This window comes from Aristolochia californica, unplaced genomic scaffold, assembly GCF_029961685.1.
Source record: "Aristolochia californica isolate CCGP_79_NKW_82.1479 unplaced genomic scaffold, dmAriCali1.0.hap1 SCAF_7, whole genome shotgun sequence".
NCBI classification, from domain to species: Eukaryota; Viridiplantae; Streptophyta; class Magnoliopsida; order Piperales; family Aristolochiaceae; genus Aristolochia; species Aristolochia californica.
Genome location: NW_027182268.1, coordinates 2,064,501 through 2,081,993, shown reverse-complemented (window position 1 = coordinate 2,081,993; position 17,493 = coordinate 2,064,501). Strand labels below are relative to the sequence as shown.

Sequence of the window (17,493 nt, the reverse complement as noted above, 5' to 3'; positions counted from 1 at the left end):
GGTTCCTACTCCCCGATTGTTACCAAAGCCAGGATACCCACGCAAAGGGAATCCGAAAGACTCACAGTGATCCCTTCCAGCCTAATAGGTGTCAATTTTCATTGTTTAACAGATTTTTATTTATTGTTTACTAAACCCTATTAAGTGTATTATCAAAGTGAAAGTGAAAGTAAAATCGCTTTTTATATAAATAATCTTCTTATGAACTTTACTTTAAAAATAATATTTTTAATAACTTTATATGTGTATGTTAGTTTTCCATATCCTATGTTTTGCAGGTTGATTTCTTTGTTTTTATTCTAAAAACTCAGTTCTTGGATTCCTCTGTCAACTCTCTCAACTATCAAAATTCCATTTTCTTCTCCCAATTTGAAACTCACTCAATTATTTTCCAAGTGATAAGGTGACGGAGGAAAGGGTAGTGACTAGGCTTTGATCAATCATGCTTCCTACACTCTTAGCAGGATTTTGTTGATCGATCATGTTTTATAACTTCTACCACTAACATTCTATATGATAGATCTTGCCCAAGGTGTGATCAATCGTGCTTTCTAAACCATCTATCTCGAAAAATACATTGAGAAGGAAAAAAGGTGATAGAACATTTATTCTTTTGGTTAATTGACTAATAGACATGTGATTTAAAGAAAAATAAGGAACAAACAAAACATTAGAGAGTGAAAAAGAAGGAGATATACTAGATACACAGGTGCCCTAATCTCTTGTTTGGGACCCATATGCAATTGATACAAATCGATCCATAGTACATGGAAGATAAATTTTCAATTTTACCCATTAGATGTTCAGAAGTTCTAGAATCAATTACCCAAGGTGAAAAACTGGAACATGAGAGAAAAGAGTATGTACCAATAGTAGCAGTTGTAACTATAGAAGTACTATGAGGGACAACCATCATGTTTTTAAATTTCTTAAATAAGTCATAATCTTCTTATGAGAGTGTCATCTTGCCTTTTGGAGGATCTAAGGGCACTTCATTAGTGGTTGTTGTGGTAGGTGTAAATGCTTGATTAGCTTTAAACAACCATAGTTTGCCATGTAGGTTCCAATAATTTTCAACTAGATGAATTTTTAGCCCACAAAAGGTACACTTCCTTTGCCGACCCATACTAGATGAATTGAAAGTACACACACCACCACCTCTTCCTCTTCCTCTACCATAACTTTTACTCCCCCTTCTTATTGACCGAGCATTGACTCCCTTCTTGATTTTGATGTCAACAAAACTTAATTGACCTAACAATTGTAAATCTAGTATTTCATATAGATTTTCTTCAAGAGACACCAAATTCAAAGTCTAAAGCATTGAATCGACAGAACCTTCTAAAAGACTTCAAGCTCCATGGAATGACAAAGAACTCTTGAAGAAGCATCCTCAAAAGAAGAAGAAAAAATGAAGAATAGAGTTTATGATTCATTGAGTTAAGTAAAAAACTCAGTCTATGTAAGAGAACAGTCAATTTCTTCCAAAACTTGAGGTACAAAGCAAATTTGGAGCTTTAGGACTTATTTTGTATTCAAACATGTTTTTACAAATGTATGCACATATTTTATACATGTTAGAATCACTTAGGATAAAAGAATCTTGTGTTTTAAAAATCCACACCATGAACTGGCACTAGAATGATCGATCAGCATTTGCCAATGATTGATCAACAAAAAGTGCACATGCCAAAAATATAAAACATGATCAGTCAACCAAAGTTGATTGATCGATCATCTAGAACATGGTCAATCTGTGTTAAAAAGCATGATCGATCAACCCATTTGGACTAATCGATCAATACTGCCTAGGCAAAGCAAATTCATGCTAATTGATCGATCATACGGAACTTTGCCAATTAGGGACATAAAGCATGATCGATCATAGCAAAGTCATTGATCGATCATACCATGTACATTGATTGGTCAACTTAAAATGTCAAATCCAAGGGGAAGATATTGATCAATCATACCATTGATCAATAAGGCACATTCTGAAGAAAAAAAATAGTCGTTACACACGATTGATCGATCAACTCTTTTACACGGATTGATCAATATAAACTAAAATTTTTCAAATAGGAAAAAAGACTAGTTTGATTTTGGAAACTTATAAATACCCCCACCAAACCTCCCATTGAGAAGTTAATGAGTTTTTATTAGCATACCTACCTACATTTACTCTCAACTCTTTGAAAATCATTCCTAAGTGCATTTTTGAGAAAGAGAGAGCTAAACCTTGCAAAATTCTTGAATTTTTTTCTCAGTCCATCTCCTAGCATATATACTAGTCAAGCTCTTATACTCTACATTGCGAATCAAAGGCTAGAAACTTGGGACTCTCAAAAGTGAAGGGCATCTCTCCAATTTACAAGGGTGTAAGTTTTTTACCTTTCTTTGCAATTTTCAATTTGTGATAGGTTCATCTAGAACTTTGATAAATCTAGATAGAAAGGGCATGTTAGAGCTAGAATCTAACTAATCTCTTAGGGAGATTATATTATAAATCATGTATTTAAGCATACATGTGGATTAAAAGAGAGTGGGAATCTCTTTTGTATAATTCCAGCTACTAGAGCTATCATTAGTCGAATTTCCCAAGCACAGGTTCTTGCATAGTAAATACAAATAGGGGAACATCGATAAAAAAACACTTGGTGTTAAATTTGTAGTGTGTGAAATTTCTATGTATTTAATTTGCATATTTACTTGATTTTGTTCTTCCTCACCTTAAGTTTTTTTAATTTGTAATTCTCAATTCACCCCCCTCTTGAGAAGCCACCTGGGCCAAACTTCCATGGGAGAACAAAGCTGAATTTTCCACCTCTTTTGTTTGAGTGGCGGATTCCTTAACTTGAATCCTAAGCATGGTAGCGCATACATACTAGAAAAAGGTTTGGCAAAAAAGCAAAGTATGTGACTTAACAACATCCAAGTATGGTTGTAGGTTTGCAAGACATATAGTTGAAACCAGATCTTCTCTTCGTTCGTCTTGAGTTGCAATGTCAATTGAATACAAGTTGGGCAACCTTCTATTCTTGTAGTAGGCCTCTGAATTTGGCAAAGTATTCATGAAGGTTGTCTTTATGTTTTACAGTGCACATCGCTTGAACTATGTCATAAACCTTTTGAAGGTTCTCAGAAGTAGAATATAATTCAAAACATGTATCCTAGATTTCTTTAGTTGTTTTCAAGTAAAGCACATTATTTTCTACTTGTTGTTCCATTCTCTTTACTAGCCAATTTATGGTAAGAGGGATTATCCATATGAAATGGTGGTTGGTTTATATGTTCAGCAAGGTCTCTAGTAATCGTTCAGTATTTGACACATTGAAACCAAGACAAGTAGTTTACTCAAACCTTTGAGAGAAATTATAGTGATTCTCAAAGGTTCATGTTTGCTGACTTTGGCATATGATAAGGAAAAAGATGAGTTACTTGAGATTTCTGCCATGATGAACTTAATGAACAAATTCTCTTTTTAAAGATGACACCTTTAAACTTCACACTTGAAAAGGGATGACCAGCTTTTCAACAAATCATGCATGCATTAACAACAATGGAAGATGAATGAGGCTAGCATATGAAAAATGTGTGCAAGATGTTCTTCATGATTTTTTTTCCTTTTCTCTAAACCAGAACTTTAATCAACTATGGATCGATACTAATTTAGCCAAATTAATTTGAAACAATTATCGGTTTAACAAGTAATCTTAAATACCATAGAAGCAATAGATTACTATCTAAAAAACCCTTCAAACCCTAACTAAAGGGTTTAATTGATTAGAGTACTACGGCTTCAACAAGAGGAAATAAAGAACATCCTTTGAGAGGAATTTTTGAATTCCTGATCATGAATTTTGGCATTGAAACATGATCAAAATAAACAAGACACATTCGCATAGCACAACTTTGGTTTCAATCTTTGGAAACAAGGAAAAAAATCAATTTTCCTTTAAGGATGATAGACTTGAATTTATGACCAACTAATGAACCTTAAAAGCATGAATTTGATCACCTAAAACTGAAACACACAAGGTGAGATTCTTAACTGATTAGAGAGACCATGTTGGAATTCAATTTCAACAACTTGGTTTCCTCAAGGAGGCTAAACCCTTTGGCACATCTACGACTAGAATCTCTACTTTTGATACTATGTTAAATTTTAAGGTTTAGTGGATAAGGAATTTATATTTTAGGAAAAAGAAGAAGATACCATATTAGATTTTAAGGTTTAATCCGTAAGGAATTTAGATTTTAGGGGAAAGAAGAAGGACAAAGAAGAGAGTGAGAGAAAAAGAGGTTTGAGAAAGGGGACGATTTTAGAGAGGAAATGGATAAGTTGACTGAGGTCGTGTATAAGAGCTCTTCCCCTAACTTTTTATTTATATAAGTGAGACTTAGAAACCCTAACAGAAAAAAAGAAACTTAGATTATCAACTAATTATAACTTATTCTCAAAACAAAATGGAGACACCGTGGGGAACTACTGTCAGCTATATATCATCTATACATTAGAGCACATAGCCAAAAATGCACCTTCCTTCAAGAATGGCCCATTGCACGCAGAGCAGACGTATCAGACTCTGGCAGAAAATGGTTGACTCTATTCCTCCCTAATCCAAATCTCACTGCAAAGTTTTAACAAACGCCAACAGTGAATCGACGTCTCTCTTTTCCGAAGTGTACAAGATGGGCTTTGAGGCATGCTTGGGGAAGAACAATATCGTTGGGAAGCTGCCCAATTGCAATTCCTTCTGGGCAAATGCTTTGTGATCACCGTCTGCGCGGAACTTCCCTACTTTCATACCAGAACCAGCTAGCTCATCTGCAACTGCCACATACGAAGCTTCCATTGCCTGAGTTCAAACAAAAAAAAAAAAAAAAAAAAAGTTCCTCGCATTAGTTGACATGATTAACATAAATAACGTATTCATATTTTTTAAGTTTCTTAATTTCATTTTCTGTTCTGGTACCTGACAAAAACGGCACCAAGGAGCATAGAGTACTACGAGCCACGAGTCTCGCCTGTTTTCCAACTGGAGAAGATTCTCTATCCCAGGCCTGCTCAAACTGATAACGTTGTCTGCGTTGATGATGTCTGCGATCTCAGCGGGGGCGGCAGCGCCATTTCCATTACCATTACCTGGGAGCTCAGTTTCAAGCGTTGCAATATTGCCCTTGTGCAGTCCACATTCCTTGGCCATGGCATCCTCCCACCACCATCTCCCCTCTCTCTCGTGCTGCCCCGGGAGTACTGGTCTTGTGCACGGCTCACACCCTACTGAAACATAACCCTACGACAAAAGCAACACAATCAAGCAATGACGAAGAGAAATTCTAAGCCACAGCAGCAATTGAAACTGAATCAAGCATATAATTTGATACCTGTTCGTGTAAAGAGTTTATGGGGACATTCATGGTTCTAAGAAAATGCCATATATCCCGGCCTTCCACATTTGCAAGTGGGTTCCACTTGATGAGGCTACCAGTGCCACCGTCCAGACCTTCAAAAGAAGGGTCTACCTGAACCACGGGGATATAAGCCCTTGTGCCGGGGGACTGATCCTTCCGCTGTCCAGTAATCCAAGCGCGGAAGCCCTTGAGGGCCCGCCTCAATGGCCTAACCTTCCTCACCCTGCAACATTCCTGATGCCCATCGTCATAGAAAGAGAAGAGGCCTTTGGTTCTCACTAGCCCTTGGACCTCCACAGCGTCGGGGAACATGTACTCGATACGAATATCGTAATGTTTCTCGACGGCATCGAAGAAACGGTAAGTTTCAGGGTTTAGCCTTCCGGTGTCGAGGCTGAAGACTCGGAAAGGTCGCCCCGTTAAACGAGCGTACTGAATCAGAGCAACGTCCTCAGCTCCACTGTAATAAAACAGAAGAAAACAACTCTCAATCTCGATAATCCTTTTAGTATATTAGAAATTAACATGATCTGCCAAAAGAATTTTCAAATGCCTAGTTACCCCTTCTAATTTCTAGATTCTAGAAACTAGCAGTGTTGAAAAAATATTCAGATAGAATATTCATCGTAATGGCATGCTTGTAATTACATCCAAAAAAATTCTCGCAGGGGAAAGGGAATATTCTTCCAACCCATCCGTTCACAAACCACACAATAGAAAACAACAGTGATAGAGACAGCGGAAGCGAAAAGCTTCCTCTGCTCAAATTTGGGACCTTCGCAGTTTTTTCCACCAATAACTAGTAAAGAGAAGTTGGAATTTCTACCTAAAAGCAATGGCAATATCGTTTCCAAATTTATGGAGCGCTTTGTCCATTATTTCGAGAGGTGAAGCATTTTCTAGTTCCTCAGCCAGTTTATGGTAATCCTCCTTTTCTACGTTATCAGTAACCTCTGCACCTCATAGGAAAGCAGTTCTGTAATTAGAACCTCCTAAAAAGCTAAATTCAAAGGACAATATACAAGAAACATAAAAAGGTAATCAAATTTTGTCTCTGTAAAAAAAATCATAATAAGACACAGAAAATCAGAAGCTTACCCGGGGCAACGATAGTTGCCGCCGCCTGAGGAGCAAATGACTCGTTGCGGTTCGCCTGCGGGAAGAGTACTGGCTTTACAAAAGATCGCCTCTTAGACGAATTATCAGGAGCCAGAAAAAGCGCAAGACGATCCAAGGGCCTCGGGGAAAGGATTTTAGGAGCTAACGGAAACAATGATGAAGAAGAAAAAAATTTCAGAAACAAATTTTTTTAAAAAAAAAGTACAGCAATCAACATTACATACGGAAAGAAAATAAAAGAGTACCTTTGAGCTCCTGAGATGAAAATGTATGGGAAGAGACAGTAGACGAAGCAGCCAACGCCATGCTCTCAGATCCAAGAATCTATCTAGCTCCTACAGCAAGAATTTCTCAAATACCTATAAACTTACTAAGGTATTCGCGAGTACGTTCGGCTTAATCGCCTTCTGAAAGGGGAAGAAGAGCGGAGGAGGGAGAAAAAAACTAGGTGATCGAAAGCGGTAATCGTGGGTTCATTGAACCTAGACAAAATTCCGTCCGTTCGCCAGATTTATTTTCACCTCAAACGTGGCGTACATATATTACAAACGGCTTTTTCCTGTCGTCCGACTCCCGTGGTCGTGGAGAAGGGAGTCGACTCACGAGTCATGAACGGGTTTTCTATTTGATCGAGTTCAGGGCACCGGTACCTCTCAAGATCCACGTCTCTATTAGTGGAGGGAGGGCTGTCCTCCATACAGGAACTAGCCTTAATTAAATTTTATTAAATTATTTCCCTAATTTTAATGGATTTCTTGTCTGCATTCAAATTTTAGCAGTACTAAAAATAGATCTAAATTAAAGGATTTGTTGTAATTGTAAAAATACAACAAATACATGTTGGCCAGGAGAAGCTGCTTCTTAGAGGTGAAGCTCATCGGTATCAAGGTTTCAATCCTTCCTGCAAATGACATTTGAGTTTGTTCGCCAAAATCACCCTTGCCCAACTAATATTATCTTCTTTCATTGTTACTAGCAAGGGAAGAATCTACATGCTCAAGAAGAAAGGAATACAGTTTCTTCCTTAACTTCTCTACACGCTCATCAACCTCAAATTTTTCCCCAGTAACCTTCTCTAGCCATTGATTTACTCTTCTGAGCTGCCCAATAATGGTAGTAATCTCTCCATCCCCTCGCCCTCTGAACCCATCGTCAAATGTGCAATCCAGATACTTCAAGAACCAACCTCGAGAAACTGAGACCAAAACGTCTGCAAGGTTTGCCACCTCTTTTAGTCCTTGCCCTTTAGACCATTCCCTCTTCTCACCATCAGGTTTCTTTCCTGCAGGAAACTTGACGCTCCATGAAGACGATTGTTTCTTGGAACCCGTATCCTTCCTTTGTGGTGATAGGCCCTTAAGCTTACAATCAGTTAGATTTGGTGAATTCTCCAAGGTAACATCGGGAAGCTGTTCTAAGTTTCTATCCTCGCCTTTTACTTGCTTGGTTAACAAAGAAAATGCAGATAAGTCATTCTCCAAAGCAGCTTGCGTCCATGATTTAGCGGCTATACTTTTATGGGTGAAAATTTTGCTATCATGCACTGATAGCAGCTTTGAGATTGCCTCAGGCCTAGTTTTTGCTTCCAAGGATCTTACTTTGAGAACTGCATCTATAACATTAGCTGCCTGCTGCATATTATCATAGAAACTCAAGAACTGTTCAACCAACAGTAGCGCAGGATCGTGCTCAACAGCAGCACATATTTCTGCAAAAATGCTGCAGAAAGAAAATAGCTAAAACACAAGCTTTGCAATTACGCACTGAAAGAAAAGGTTACAACACAGCCAAATATCAGAACATAATGAAACTACCTTAGTTTTGGTTCCATTTTAACATATACCAAAATTTTAAGCAAACAGAAATCTTTTAGCACCATCATATATGAATCATAATGATGCTTAAGTCTCTTAACAAACTAATCAATTGATTAAATAAGATAATTAGGTAATTTGATGATTATGACATGAAGATGACGAGCAGTTCAACCTAGCATATTGCAGTATTCCACAACTTTAGTTTCCTCAGAAAAAAATCATTTCTAGAATTATGAGAGTCATCCTTGTATGCACCCAAGCTAATGTTCTTTGTATATTTCAAATTTTATCCAATGATTACTAAGAGAGTTCATATTCCCTACAAGTTAATTGCCATTAATTGGATACTTTATTTTTTGGATGGCAAACATTTTAGTAATTTGGGGGTCATAAACAACAAGAAGTTAAAGGGAAGTCCCCTCCCTTAGAAAATCTACCACACGGTTTGCTGAATGAAGAACATGATTCCAGCAGATTTGCCAAGTACTCGTCAAATCAGCAATATGCAGAAACTGGAGCTCAAATCTCCATGAGGTAACCCCGCTAGCCATCAACAAATTTCCTAAGGCATATGATTTAAATAAAGTCCATCACTCTGTCGGCAGTGTGTCAACATATAATCTCTATGTGGTGAAGCCAAAAAAGAGAGTAAAAACCAAAGTAAAGGCTAAAAACATGTTAGTCCATTTTCCATGAGTTTTTGTAACCTCCACCACGCCTCTTCAAATTTAATTTGCTTATCAAGGTATACTTGACCGCATGTCATGGATTAGCAAATATCAGTTAAATGGCTAGTCGAGTGCAGAGAAAGATTAAGATGCATCCAAAGCCTCATTTTATGTCCATGCACAATCAAAATTAAACAATTTCAAACAGTGAATAATTATCACTTTAGTGTCAATGATTATCTCAAATAATCTTTGAAGAGATGAACATTTCATGTTAGGTTGCTCTCACCTTATCAAATGCCACAAGTCGCTCACTTCAATATAATTATCATTACTAGATTAAAAATAGAAAGAACCAAAACATCAACAAAAATAACTTATCACCTTCTGGATTAAATTAATAAGAAAAAAAAGACAACTAAGGCCAATTTAATGACAAATAAATACCTCAAAGATCGAATAACACTTTCAGCTGCTGACGCTTCCAGCAATGCATCCACAGCAGCAAAATATGCAGAATTTCGGTGACGAATGGAATCCTAAAATGAGTTAAAAGTCATATGCCTGAAAAACAGTAGTATTTGCTGTTGTTCAAAAACAGGTTCTCAATACCTTGCCAAGCTCACGGAGAATGGATGGTAGTTGATCCCAGGAAATGCAATGCTCCCAGTTTTTGGGACTGAGGTGCAACTTAGCAAGAAGAGGAGTCAGCTTCTGGGGTGACTTGGAATCCCTATTAGATTGCTCGTCTGTGCTCCTGTAGGAAGTGTTGATTGTCTTAATTTGCGTAGGTGAACTGCTCACAGTTTCATGCTTGAAGGCTGCATTAGACCTCAATGACTCTATCCTGTCTGAGACAACCTGTAGACAACAATACCATGAATAGACATGTGCTAGACCCACAGCAATGAAAAACAAACAGAGATCCATGGAGAGACAACTACAGCACCCATACATTCAGGAACCAGGACATGTAGTCCAGACAGAAACAATTTCTTCAGCTTTTGATGAGCATTCAAGAAAGGAACTTAGACAAAACAAACAAACTGAAGGGCTGGGTGATAATCAATTAAACAGCTGAACCTCTGGTGCTCACTAAATATTACTAAATATCCGAAAATCTAAACCCATTGTCAGGGCAGTTCTCCCTATACAGACTTTTAGACCCAAACAGACCTCCAAGATACTACTTTAAATGGTGAAATCCTCCCACCAACTCAAATGAAAGGAAAAGAGACAATTTGAGAGGTTGTACCATCCTCAATCCCAAATATTACTAACAAACCGGCAAACACTAGAATTATAGAGTCACTGCTTAAAGACCCTCTATTAAAGACTCCCACAGACCAAGAAACCAAACAGACTTCTGGCTGTCTTGAACTGTTTCCCCCCAATTGGTGCCAACCTAAAGCAACCAAACAACCAACCTTTTTTTTTTTGAAACTGAGAGATTTTATTAGAAGGGGAAGGAGATACAATTTAAAACTAGCTAGGCACCCCTTCAACCAAAAGAGATTGAAGGGAGGCACCTTGCTTAGCCAAGGAGTCCACAATGAATTGACAAAACAGGGCACATGAGCCCAAGTACACTAAAAAGAAGATACAATGTCCATGATCCAGTAGAAGATCGGCCGAGTGCCACCAGGGTGGCACAATACAAGATGAGCACCATCGGATGATAACCTTCCAAAAGGAGAGGCCCGTTGAGGCGATCCCGATAAATTATGAGCCCTTGAAGGAGAGCAAGAAGCTCAGCCGATGTAGAGTCTACTACGCCCATTGGCCCCACATAAGAGATGAGTGTAGTCTCCATAGAGTCGCAAAACACACCACCAACACCTGCAATGCTCGGCCTCCTTCTTCCTTCTCCCTCTCGCTGCTCTCCACCTATCGGACTCCCTCTCCCTTCTCCCTTATCCAAGATCTCTTGAGGACCTATCGCAAGTTTAAATCATGGCCGAATTGGGTTCTAAGGAAATCCACCAAGGGTTTGAGATGACGATCGACTCTATGCCACAAGAGGTCAGGGTTTTTATGGACTAAACTTACAATATCAAGGCCAGAGACACCCACTTCTTCCCAAAATTGGAACTTGGCTTTAAGGGTTTTGTCAACATTGGAGAGGAGAAATCCGGGATGCTTGGACAAGAGAATTCTGATCTGAGTATCACTGAAACCTCGCTCTTTGAAAAGCTTCATAACCAAATCTGGCTTGTCTAAGGAGTTTATGAGTTGCAAACATGATAAGGCTTTTATCGCCCTTTCTCTAGAAAGCCCGCACTTTTCATGAGGTAATCAAAGACGAAGGTGTTTGGGTATGCTTTGTTCTCGGATGTAACAGTTGAAAACAGAAGAAACAATCTGAAACCGACGACATCTTTGCTCACAAAAAAGCCATAACGAGGATGACAATACAGCGAAAATACCAGGAAGATTAGAACTTGAAGATATCTTATGTTATTAATAAGTTTATTTATTTATTCATTTATTATATTCACTTATGTTATTTTTACTTTTTATTTATTCAAGTGCTTCCTTTTAAGTACCTCAAAATTCTCTATGCTGCTTCAAGATGTACTTTCCTATGAGTATCCATAAACCGACTCTCAACTCCAATTACAAGTGATGTACATATCTAGTAGCATGAATTAATTGGCCAACCAGTCACTAGACATTGTTCTATCATTGAATAGTAGACTATTGTCATCATGCAAGCTAGAGTTCATTTCCATGGGTGTATATGCAAATCTTGCACCCAATAATACATTTCACTCAACGTATCCATCACATATCTTCTTTCAGACAAAATCATACCTTTTCAGCTTCTAGCTACTTCAATTCCCAAAATATATTTCAATATACCAAGATACTTGGTTTGAAAATGCTACTTGATATGGTTCTTAACATCCTTAATGCCTTCAATGTCACTCCTAGTAATCACAATGTCATCAACATACACTAACTCAATAATACCAGTCTAGTGATGCAAAATAAATAATGAATGGTCATAATAGTTTTTGATAAACCTAAATGACATAACCACGTTATTGAATTGTTCAAACCATGCTCGTGGTGGGCTTTGTTTCAGACCATATATAGCTTTCTGAGCTTGCACACTTTATCGGTCTCTCCCAAAACAACATACCCAAGAGGTTGCTCCATATATACCTCCTACAAGTTTCCATACAAAAAAGCATTTTGTAATATCAAGTTGCTACAAGGACTAACCCTTATTGACTACAACTGATATCAAAATCCAAACAGTATTAAGTCGAACTACGGGAGAAAGGGTATAAAAAACATCAACCCTAAATGTTTGAGTGTATCTTTTGCCACTAGCCTAGCTTTATAGGGTTCCATAATGCCATCAGCATTATACTTCACCATGTAGACCCATCTACACACAAACTACTCTTGCTCTAGGAGGCGGAACAACCAAGACCCATGTCTTGCAAGAAACTAAGGTACTCATCTACTTATCCATAGCCTATTTCCACTCAAGTGAAATACAAGCATCTTGCACTCAAGTAGAATAGAAATACTAGACAAACACAAGGCAACCGATCCATACTAAGGAGAAAAAGAATCACAAGACACATAATGAGAAATTGGATGTTGAGCACAAGACTTCTTACCTTTTTCGGAGATAAATAGGAAAATCAAGATCATTCACAATAGGGTTTGCATGCATAGAAGTTGATGGTGGGGGCAGCGAAGTAGGAGCCATTGATTTTTGTTGTGGGCCGAGATAACTATAAATGCCCTTGTCTATTTTGATATATGATATACCTATAATGGCTTTTGTGAACATTAACTAGTGCTAGTGCTAGTTCTTGGAACATCGAGAACAAGAATAGATAAGGACGACTCAAGAGAAATATTCGATTGAGAAAGGAGTACTTCAAACAACGAAGAATAAGGTGTATCCTCAAAGAATGTAACATCAACAAAAATATACTTCCCTGAAATTAGGATTATAGCATCGATAATCTTTTTGTGTCAAGGAATACTAAAGAAAAATATGAATGGCACAAAGAGACAATTTATCAATATGAGGGCCAACATAGTAAGCAAAACAAATTGCACCAAAGAGGAGAGGAAGTTATCAAAAAGCTTATTATGAGGTTTCAATGGACGCATGGGAATACAACAACCAAATAAAGAAGAGAGCACTCTATTAACCAAATAGCAAGCTGTGATAACTACATGCCCCAAAAATTTTGTAGCATTATTGTTGTGCAATAATATTCCTAAGAATCTAAGGACCATGTGAATTACTATATGTAGAGGCACCCTCTTATCACCATCTTCGGGTGTTTGAGTTTGTTGCTTAAGTCCATGTTTGGTCTACCAAAAGGGAAAAGTTTTTTTCTCAAGGCCATTCTTTGCAACTTTGTTGGTTATGTTCATACCTCAAAGAGATATGGTTGTTGCAATGTTTCCAATTAACATCTTCACATTTCAAGACACATTACATTTGATGAGTCACAAATTGCTAATAACAATTTTAGACCCTATGAGCATAGTGAACAAGATGGAGGTACCACTACCCAACCGGTTTCAATCATAAACATACTCACAACGCAATTGTTTAGTTGACTCCAACCCCATCAAGTCAACTCATTGCCTCCTCATGCTGCCTCGACCCCTTACGCATCGCCTTCACATGTCAGTCTCGAGTTGCCTCCACCCCCTCGAGTCGACTCGTCCAAACTTGCGCATAAGTATCGAATCCACACAATTTTATCTGGTCAACTTGATATCACCACTTCACCCAAAATCATCGCCTCCACCACCTTGAGCCGCTTCGTCCTCACTTAACAAAATGATCATGTCGACTTGAGTCTTCCTATTGGCTTGATATTTCTCTGGTTTCACCTTCCAATTCCCTATCTGCCTCTTTCAGTCACTTCTATGCCTCGTCGAATCATCTCAACATCCCTACGTCCTCAAAAAATGACACTTTTTGTCTTCTTCTTCTACTATTGAGTCGTCTTCCAATCCTTCTTTATCTCGTGTTGACTCCACTCCAGTCTATTTTGGTTCTTTACCTCATTTTACTCAAGTTCCATAATCATCAACTCTCTATCTTGAATTTGAGTATGTCAATCACATGTCCCTATGGTCTGCAATCGACCATTCATTTTGTTCAAGACTAAACAATATAGCATACAGCTCATATACATGGGACAAATTGCTCTCTTGAGCATACAAAGCTTGTAGAGACAACCACATTCCTTTTGTTGTTTCTCACTTCATAATTTGATTCCTTAATTTGGAATCAATATTGTTGACTAGCTAAGTCATGACCTACTGTCATCTACTTCCCAGTCATCATTCAAGAGAACTAGTGGGTCTTCCTTGATGAAATTAGACTTCCTCTTGGCCTCTAGATAAATCCAAATGGATTTTGAAAAACAGAGAAAATTCATACTGTTCAACCTCTCAAAAGTAATCGAGATTGAATTGTTTATCTCTAGGTTTCCATGCTCCCTCGATACTTCACCAGAATCAGCTAGAAATACCAATAATGACAACTACAAACAATCACAATTTCTCACCAAGCAATTGTCCATGCAGGCACTATGGGCCCCACTTCTCAAAGAATTAGGGCTTGTGCAACTCGAACACCTATTCCCCCAAAATCCAGATCATCCTCGAGATTGATGGCAATGCTTTAAAAATCCCACAAAAAATGTCAAAGATTGAGCTGACATCAGCCAACCCAGTGGTGACGTAAGGAAACCAAGCCTAGTAATGGGTTGCACACCAGACAAAGGGGGGAGATCCCAAGTTAATAACCCCTTTAAAGCACTAAACTATCATCAACCTGCTCTAGGGGTAGCAAGAACCATTAACCGCAAGGTTATGGTAGAAAAAGAGAGCACAAAAGGACAATTTTTTGTCAACCAATCACAATCAAACCTTAATTTTCCCCTTGTAAGAGATCGACTGAAGCTCCACTCGCTTGTAACCAAGTCTTGTTGATCTGATACCATGAGAAATAAGGTAATAAAGAGTGTTGAGAGAGAGGAAAAGAAGGAGAAGAAAGAAAAGGAGAGAGGGTGGCGGCTGCAAGAGAGTAAGAAGAGCTCTCATTAGGGCTCTAAATCAATCCCCCAACTCACTTATATAGCTTAAGTGAAAACAGGTACAAAGACTAATATACCCTCATACATTTAATCCTTTATAACTCCTACATTACACCTCCAAATTACATGAAAGTCAAACTAAATAAACACTCGAGCATACTCAACACCATGGGACTATATCTAGGAAGTGCATACTATGTAAAAATACCCTTCACATTGTTTTCTAACAGGCCATACACAATCAACAAGCTCATTTCATTAAGTTGTTCAGCTATTTATAAGAAGAGTGCCAAAGGGAGCTTAATGTAATTGAAAAGGGTAAATTGGCTCTCATCATCTTCCACCTCATCTGCTAATGAGGAGAAACCTCTCTACAAAATAACTTCAAACTCAAGCTTCTAAAATAGGCCCAAAGAGTTGTCCTTCAACCAAAAGAAATGGACACAAGCAGCTTTATACTGGTAGCACAAAATAGGTACCTCACAGGAAAGATGGGTCACAAATTGCTTGCCATACAAATTGTTGAAACCAGTGCGCTAAAGGGCTCGAACCTATTAGGGAAGCAACCCCACAGATCTTATACAAGGACTGGCCCTATCGATACAAATAAATATTCCAACACTCCCCCGCACGGAGAAAACCCGTGGATAAGTTCACCGGAAAAACCCAGGACAAATTCACCAGAAATACCTGGGACAAAATTCGGTGGGAGCAGGATTCGAACTCGGGACCAACCTACTCTAATATCATGTTAAAACCAGTGCGCTAAAAGGCTCGAACCTATTAGAGAAGCAACCCCACGATCTTATACAAGGACTGGCCCGGTCGATACAAACAAATACTCCAACATAAATAATTTTTGGGACGCCATTTGACAGTGTGACTGCTTTGACGTTGCTAGACTTCTAGTTGTTTGCTTACGACACCAATGCACCATCTTGACTAACAAAAGAGTGCTAATATTTATTTCAAAAAGAAAAATAAATAAATGCACTAACGTGCGAAATAACAAACTATCATCCATAACGACCTCAACTTGTTCGAAGTTACCATAACAAGAAAAAAGATCATTGAAACAAGCCATTCAACAAAACTCCAACAGCAAGAGATTGAAAAGGGAAATATATTTACAAATTATACTTTTAGAACTTCAAAAGTTATCAAAGTTTTTTTTTCGAAAAAGCAAAATGCTATTTAAAGATTTTTTTTTTTTTGTAGAAAGAGTAAATGCTATCAACGATTATTTTTGGTTGAAAAAGTAAATTCTATCAAAGATTTAACAAAAGAAAAACATCAAACACCATCATCAGGCCAAGCATTAGGTCGAGGCGAAGATAAAGTTTTGGGAAAAAGGAGGAAGTAAGAATAGCTGATCCACAGCCAGCTTTAGGCAATGAGAGGAGAACTTCAAAGAATGAACCATCAGTCGGATGAATAAGTACCTGGGATGACCGGTATTCCCTCATAATGCTTGACGAATGCAAATCACCACCAAAAGCCAAACAATTGTCAATGGACAGAGTGTAGGTGAAGAACCAAGGATATTTGTCATTTAAGAGAACAGGGGAAACGAGAAATGCAAGCATAAAAGTTGGGAATGAGAAAAGAAAGAAGAAAAGCAAAAGTAACAGCTATAGAAGAAAATAAACCGGTGCATACCGAAGCAGAATCTGAAGTACTCGACGTGTCCTTCCATTTCGACTCGAAAAGCTGAGCAGACAAACGGTTTTTGGACCCTTTATCATTCTGCCACCCCTTCTTCCTTACGGAGTCCAAACTCAAGCGTCTCGGCTCTTTACTTTCCTGAACAGCATTTGCCAAGGACTTGCGTCTCGGCTCTTTACTTTCCTGAACAGCATTTGCCAAGGACTTGCGTCTCGATTTTATGTCATCTCCCACCAAGCTCAACGTCTTCGTGTTGTCAACAACTTTGTTTACCGCAGAAACCGTTTTACCCTTGTCCTTGGCCCTGACGGTTTTTTTGGTTACTTTGCATTCTGCGTTGTCTTTAAGTATAAGCAACTCGCCGGAAACCAAATCCTCAGGGTTCCCAATACAAGGCCGCCTCTTGGGAACAGGCTTGATACCTCGAAGCACGGGGACCGGAGAAGCAGAATCTAGCCGGGAAACGTAAATGAACTGACCGAGCTGGATCTTATCACTGAAAATCATGTCGGCATCTTCGTCAGAGATGGAAACGTAGGAGGAGTGCAAAGAGTCGGAGACTTTCAAGAAGAAACCTCTGGTCTGTAAAGGATCTTCGCCGCGAGGAACGATTCCGATGACCTGCAGGAGGGAGGAACGATGCTCGCCGGCTACTCTGACGTCTGTACTAGCGTGTTGAAGAAGCTTAGAGAGCACGCCGGGGGTAAGAGAGGCCAT

At 38.5% G+C, this 17,493-nt stretch overlaps 2 protein-coding genes across 2 annotated transcripts; both read right to left on the bottom strand.

Moving 5' to 3' along the window:
- Positions 1-4,412: 4,412 nt before the first annotated feature.
- LOC137936919 (5'-adenylylsulfate reductase 3, chloroplastic-like) lies at positions 4,413-7,024 on the bottom strand. The gene is made up of 6 exons (XM_068781886.1): positions 6,780-7,024; positions 6,514-6,675; positions 6,242-6,368; positions 5,389-5,875; positions 4,977-5,297; positions 4,413-4,859 (listed from the first exon to the last, which is right to left on the bottom strand). Exons 1-6 carry the CDS (start codon positions 6,838-6,840, stop codon positions 4,629-4,631), a joined length of 1,389 nt encoding a protein of 462 aa, XP_068637987.1. The 5' UTR covers positions 6,841-7,024; the 3' UTR covers positions 4,413-4,628.
- A 350-nt stretch (positions 7,025-7,374) lies between these two features.
- LOC137936195 (uncharacterized) lies at positions 7,375-17,493 on the bottom strand. Its single transcript, XM_068780761.1, has 4 exons — positions 16,771-17,493; positions 9,632-9,880; positions 9,467-9,558; positions 7,375-8,253 (listed from the first exon to the last, which is right to left on the bottom strand). The coding sequence occupies exons 1-4, from the start codon at positions 17,491-17,493 to the stop codon at positions 7,488-7,490; spliced, it is 1,830 nt and encodes a 609-aa protein (XP_068636862.1). The 3' UTR covers positions 7,375-7,487.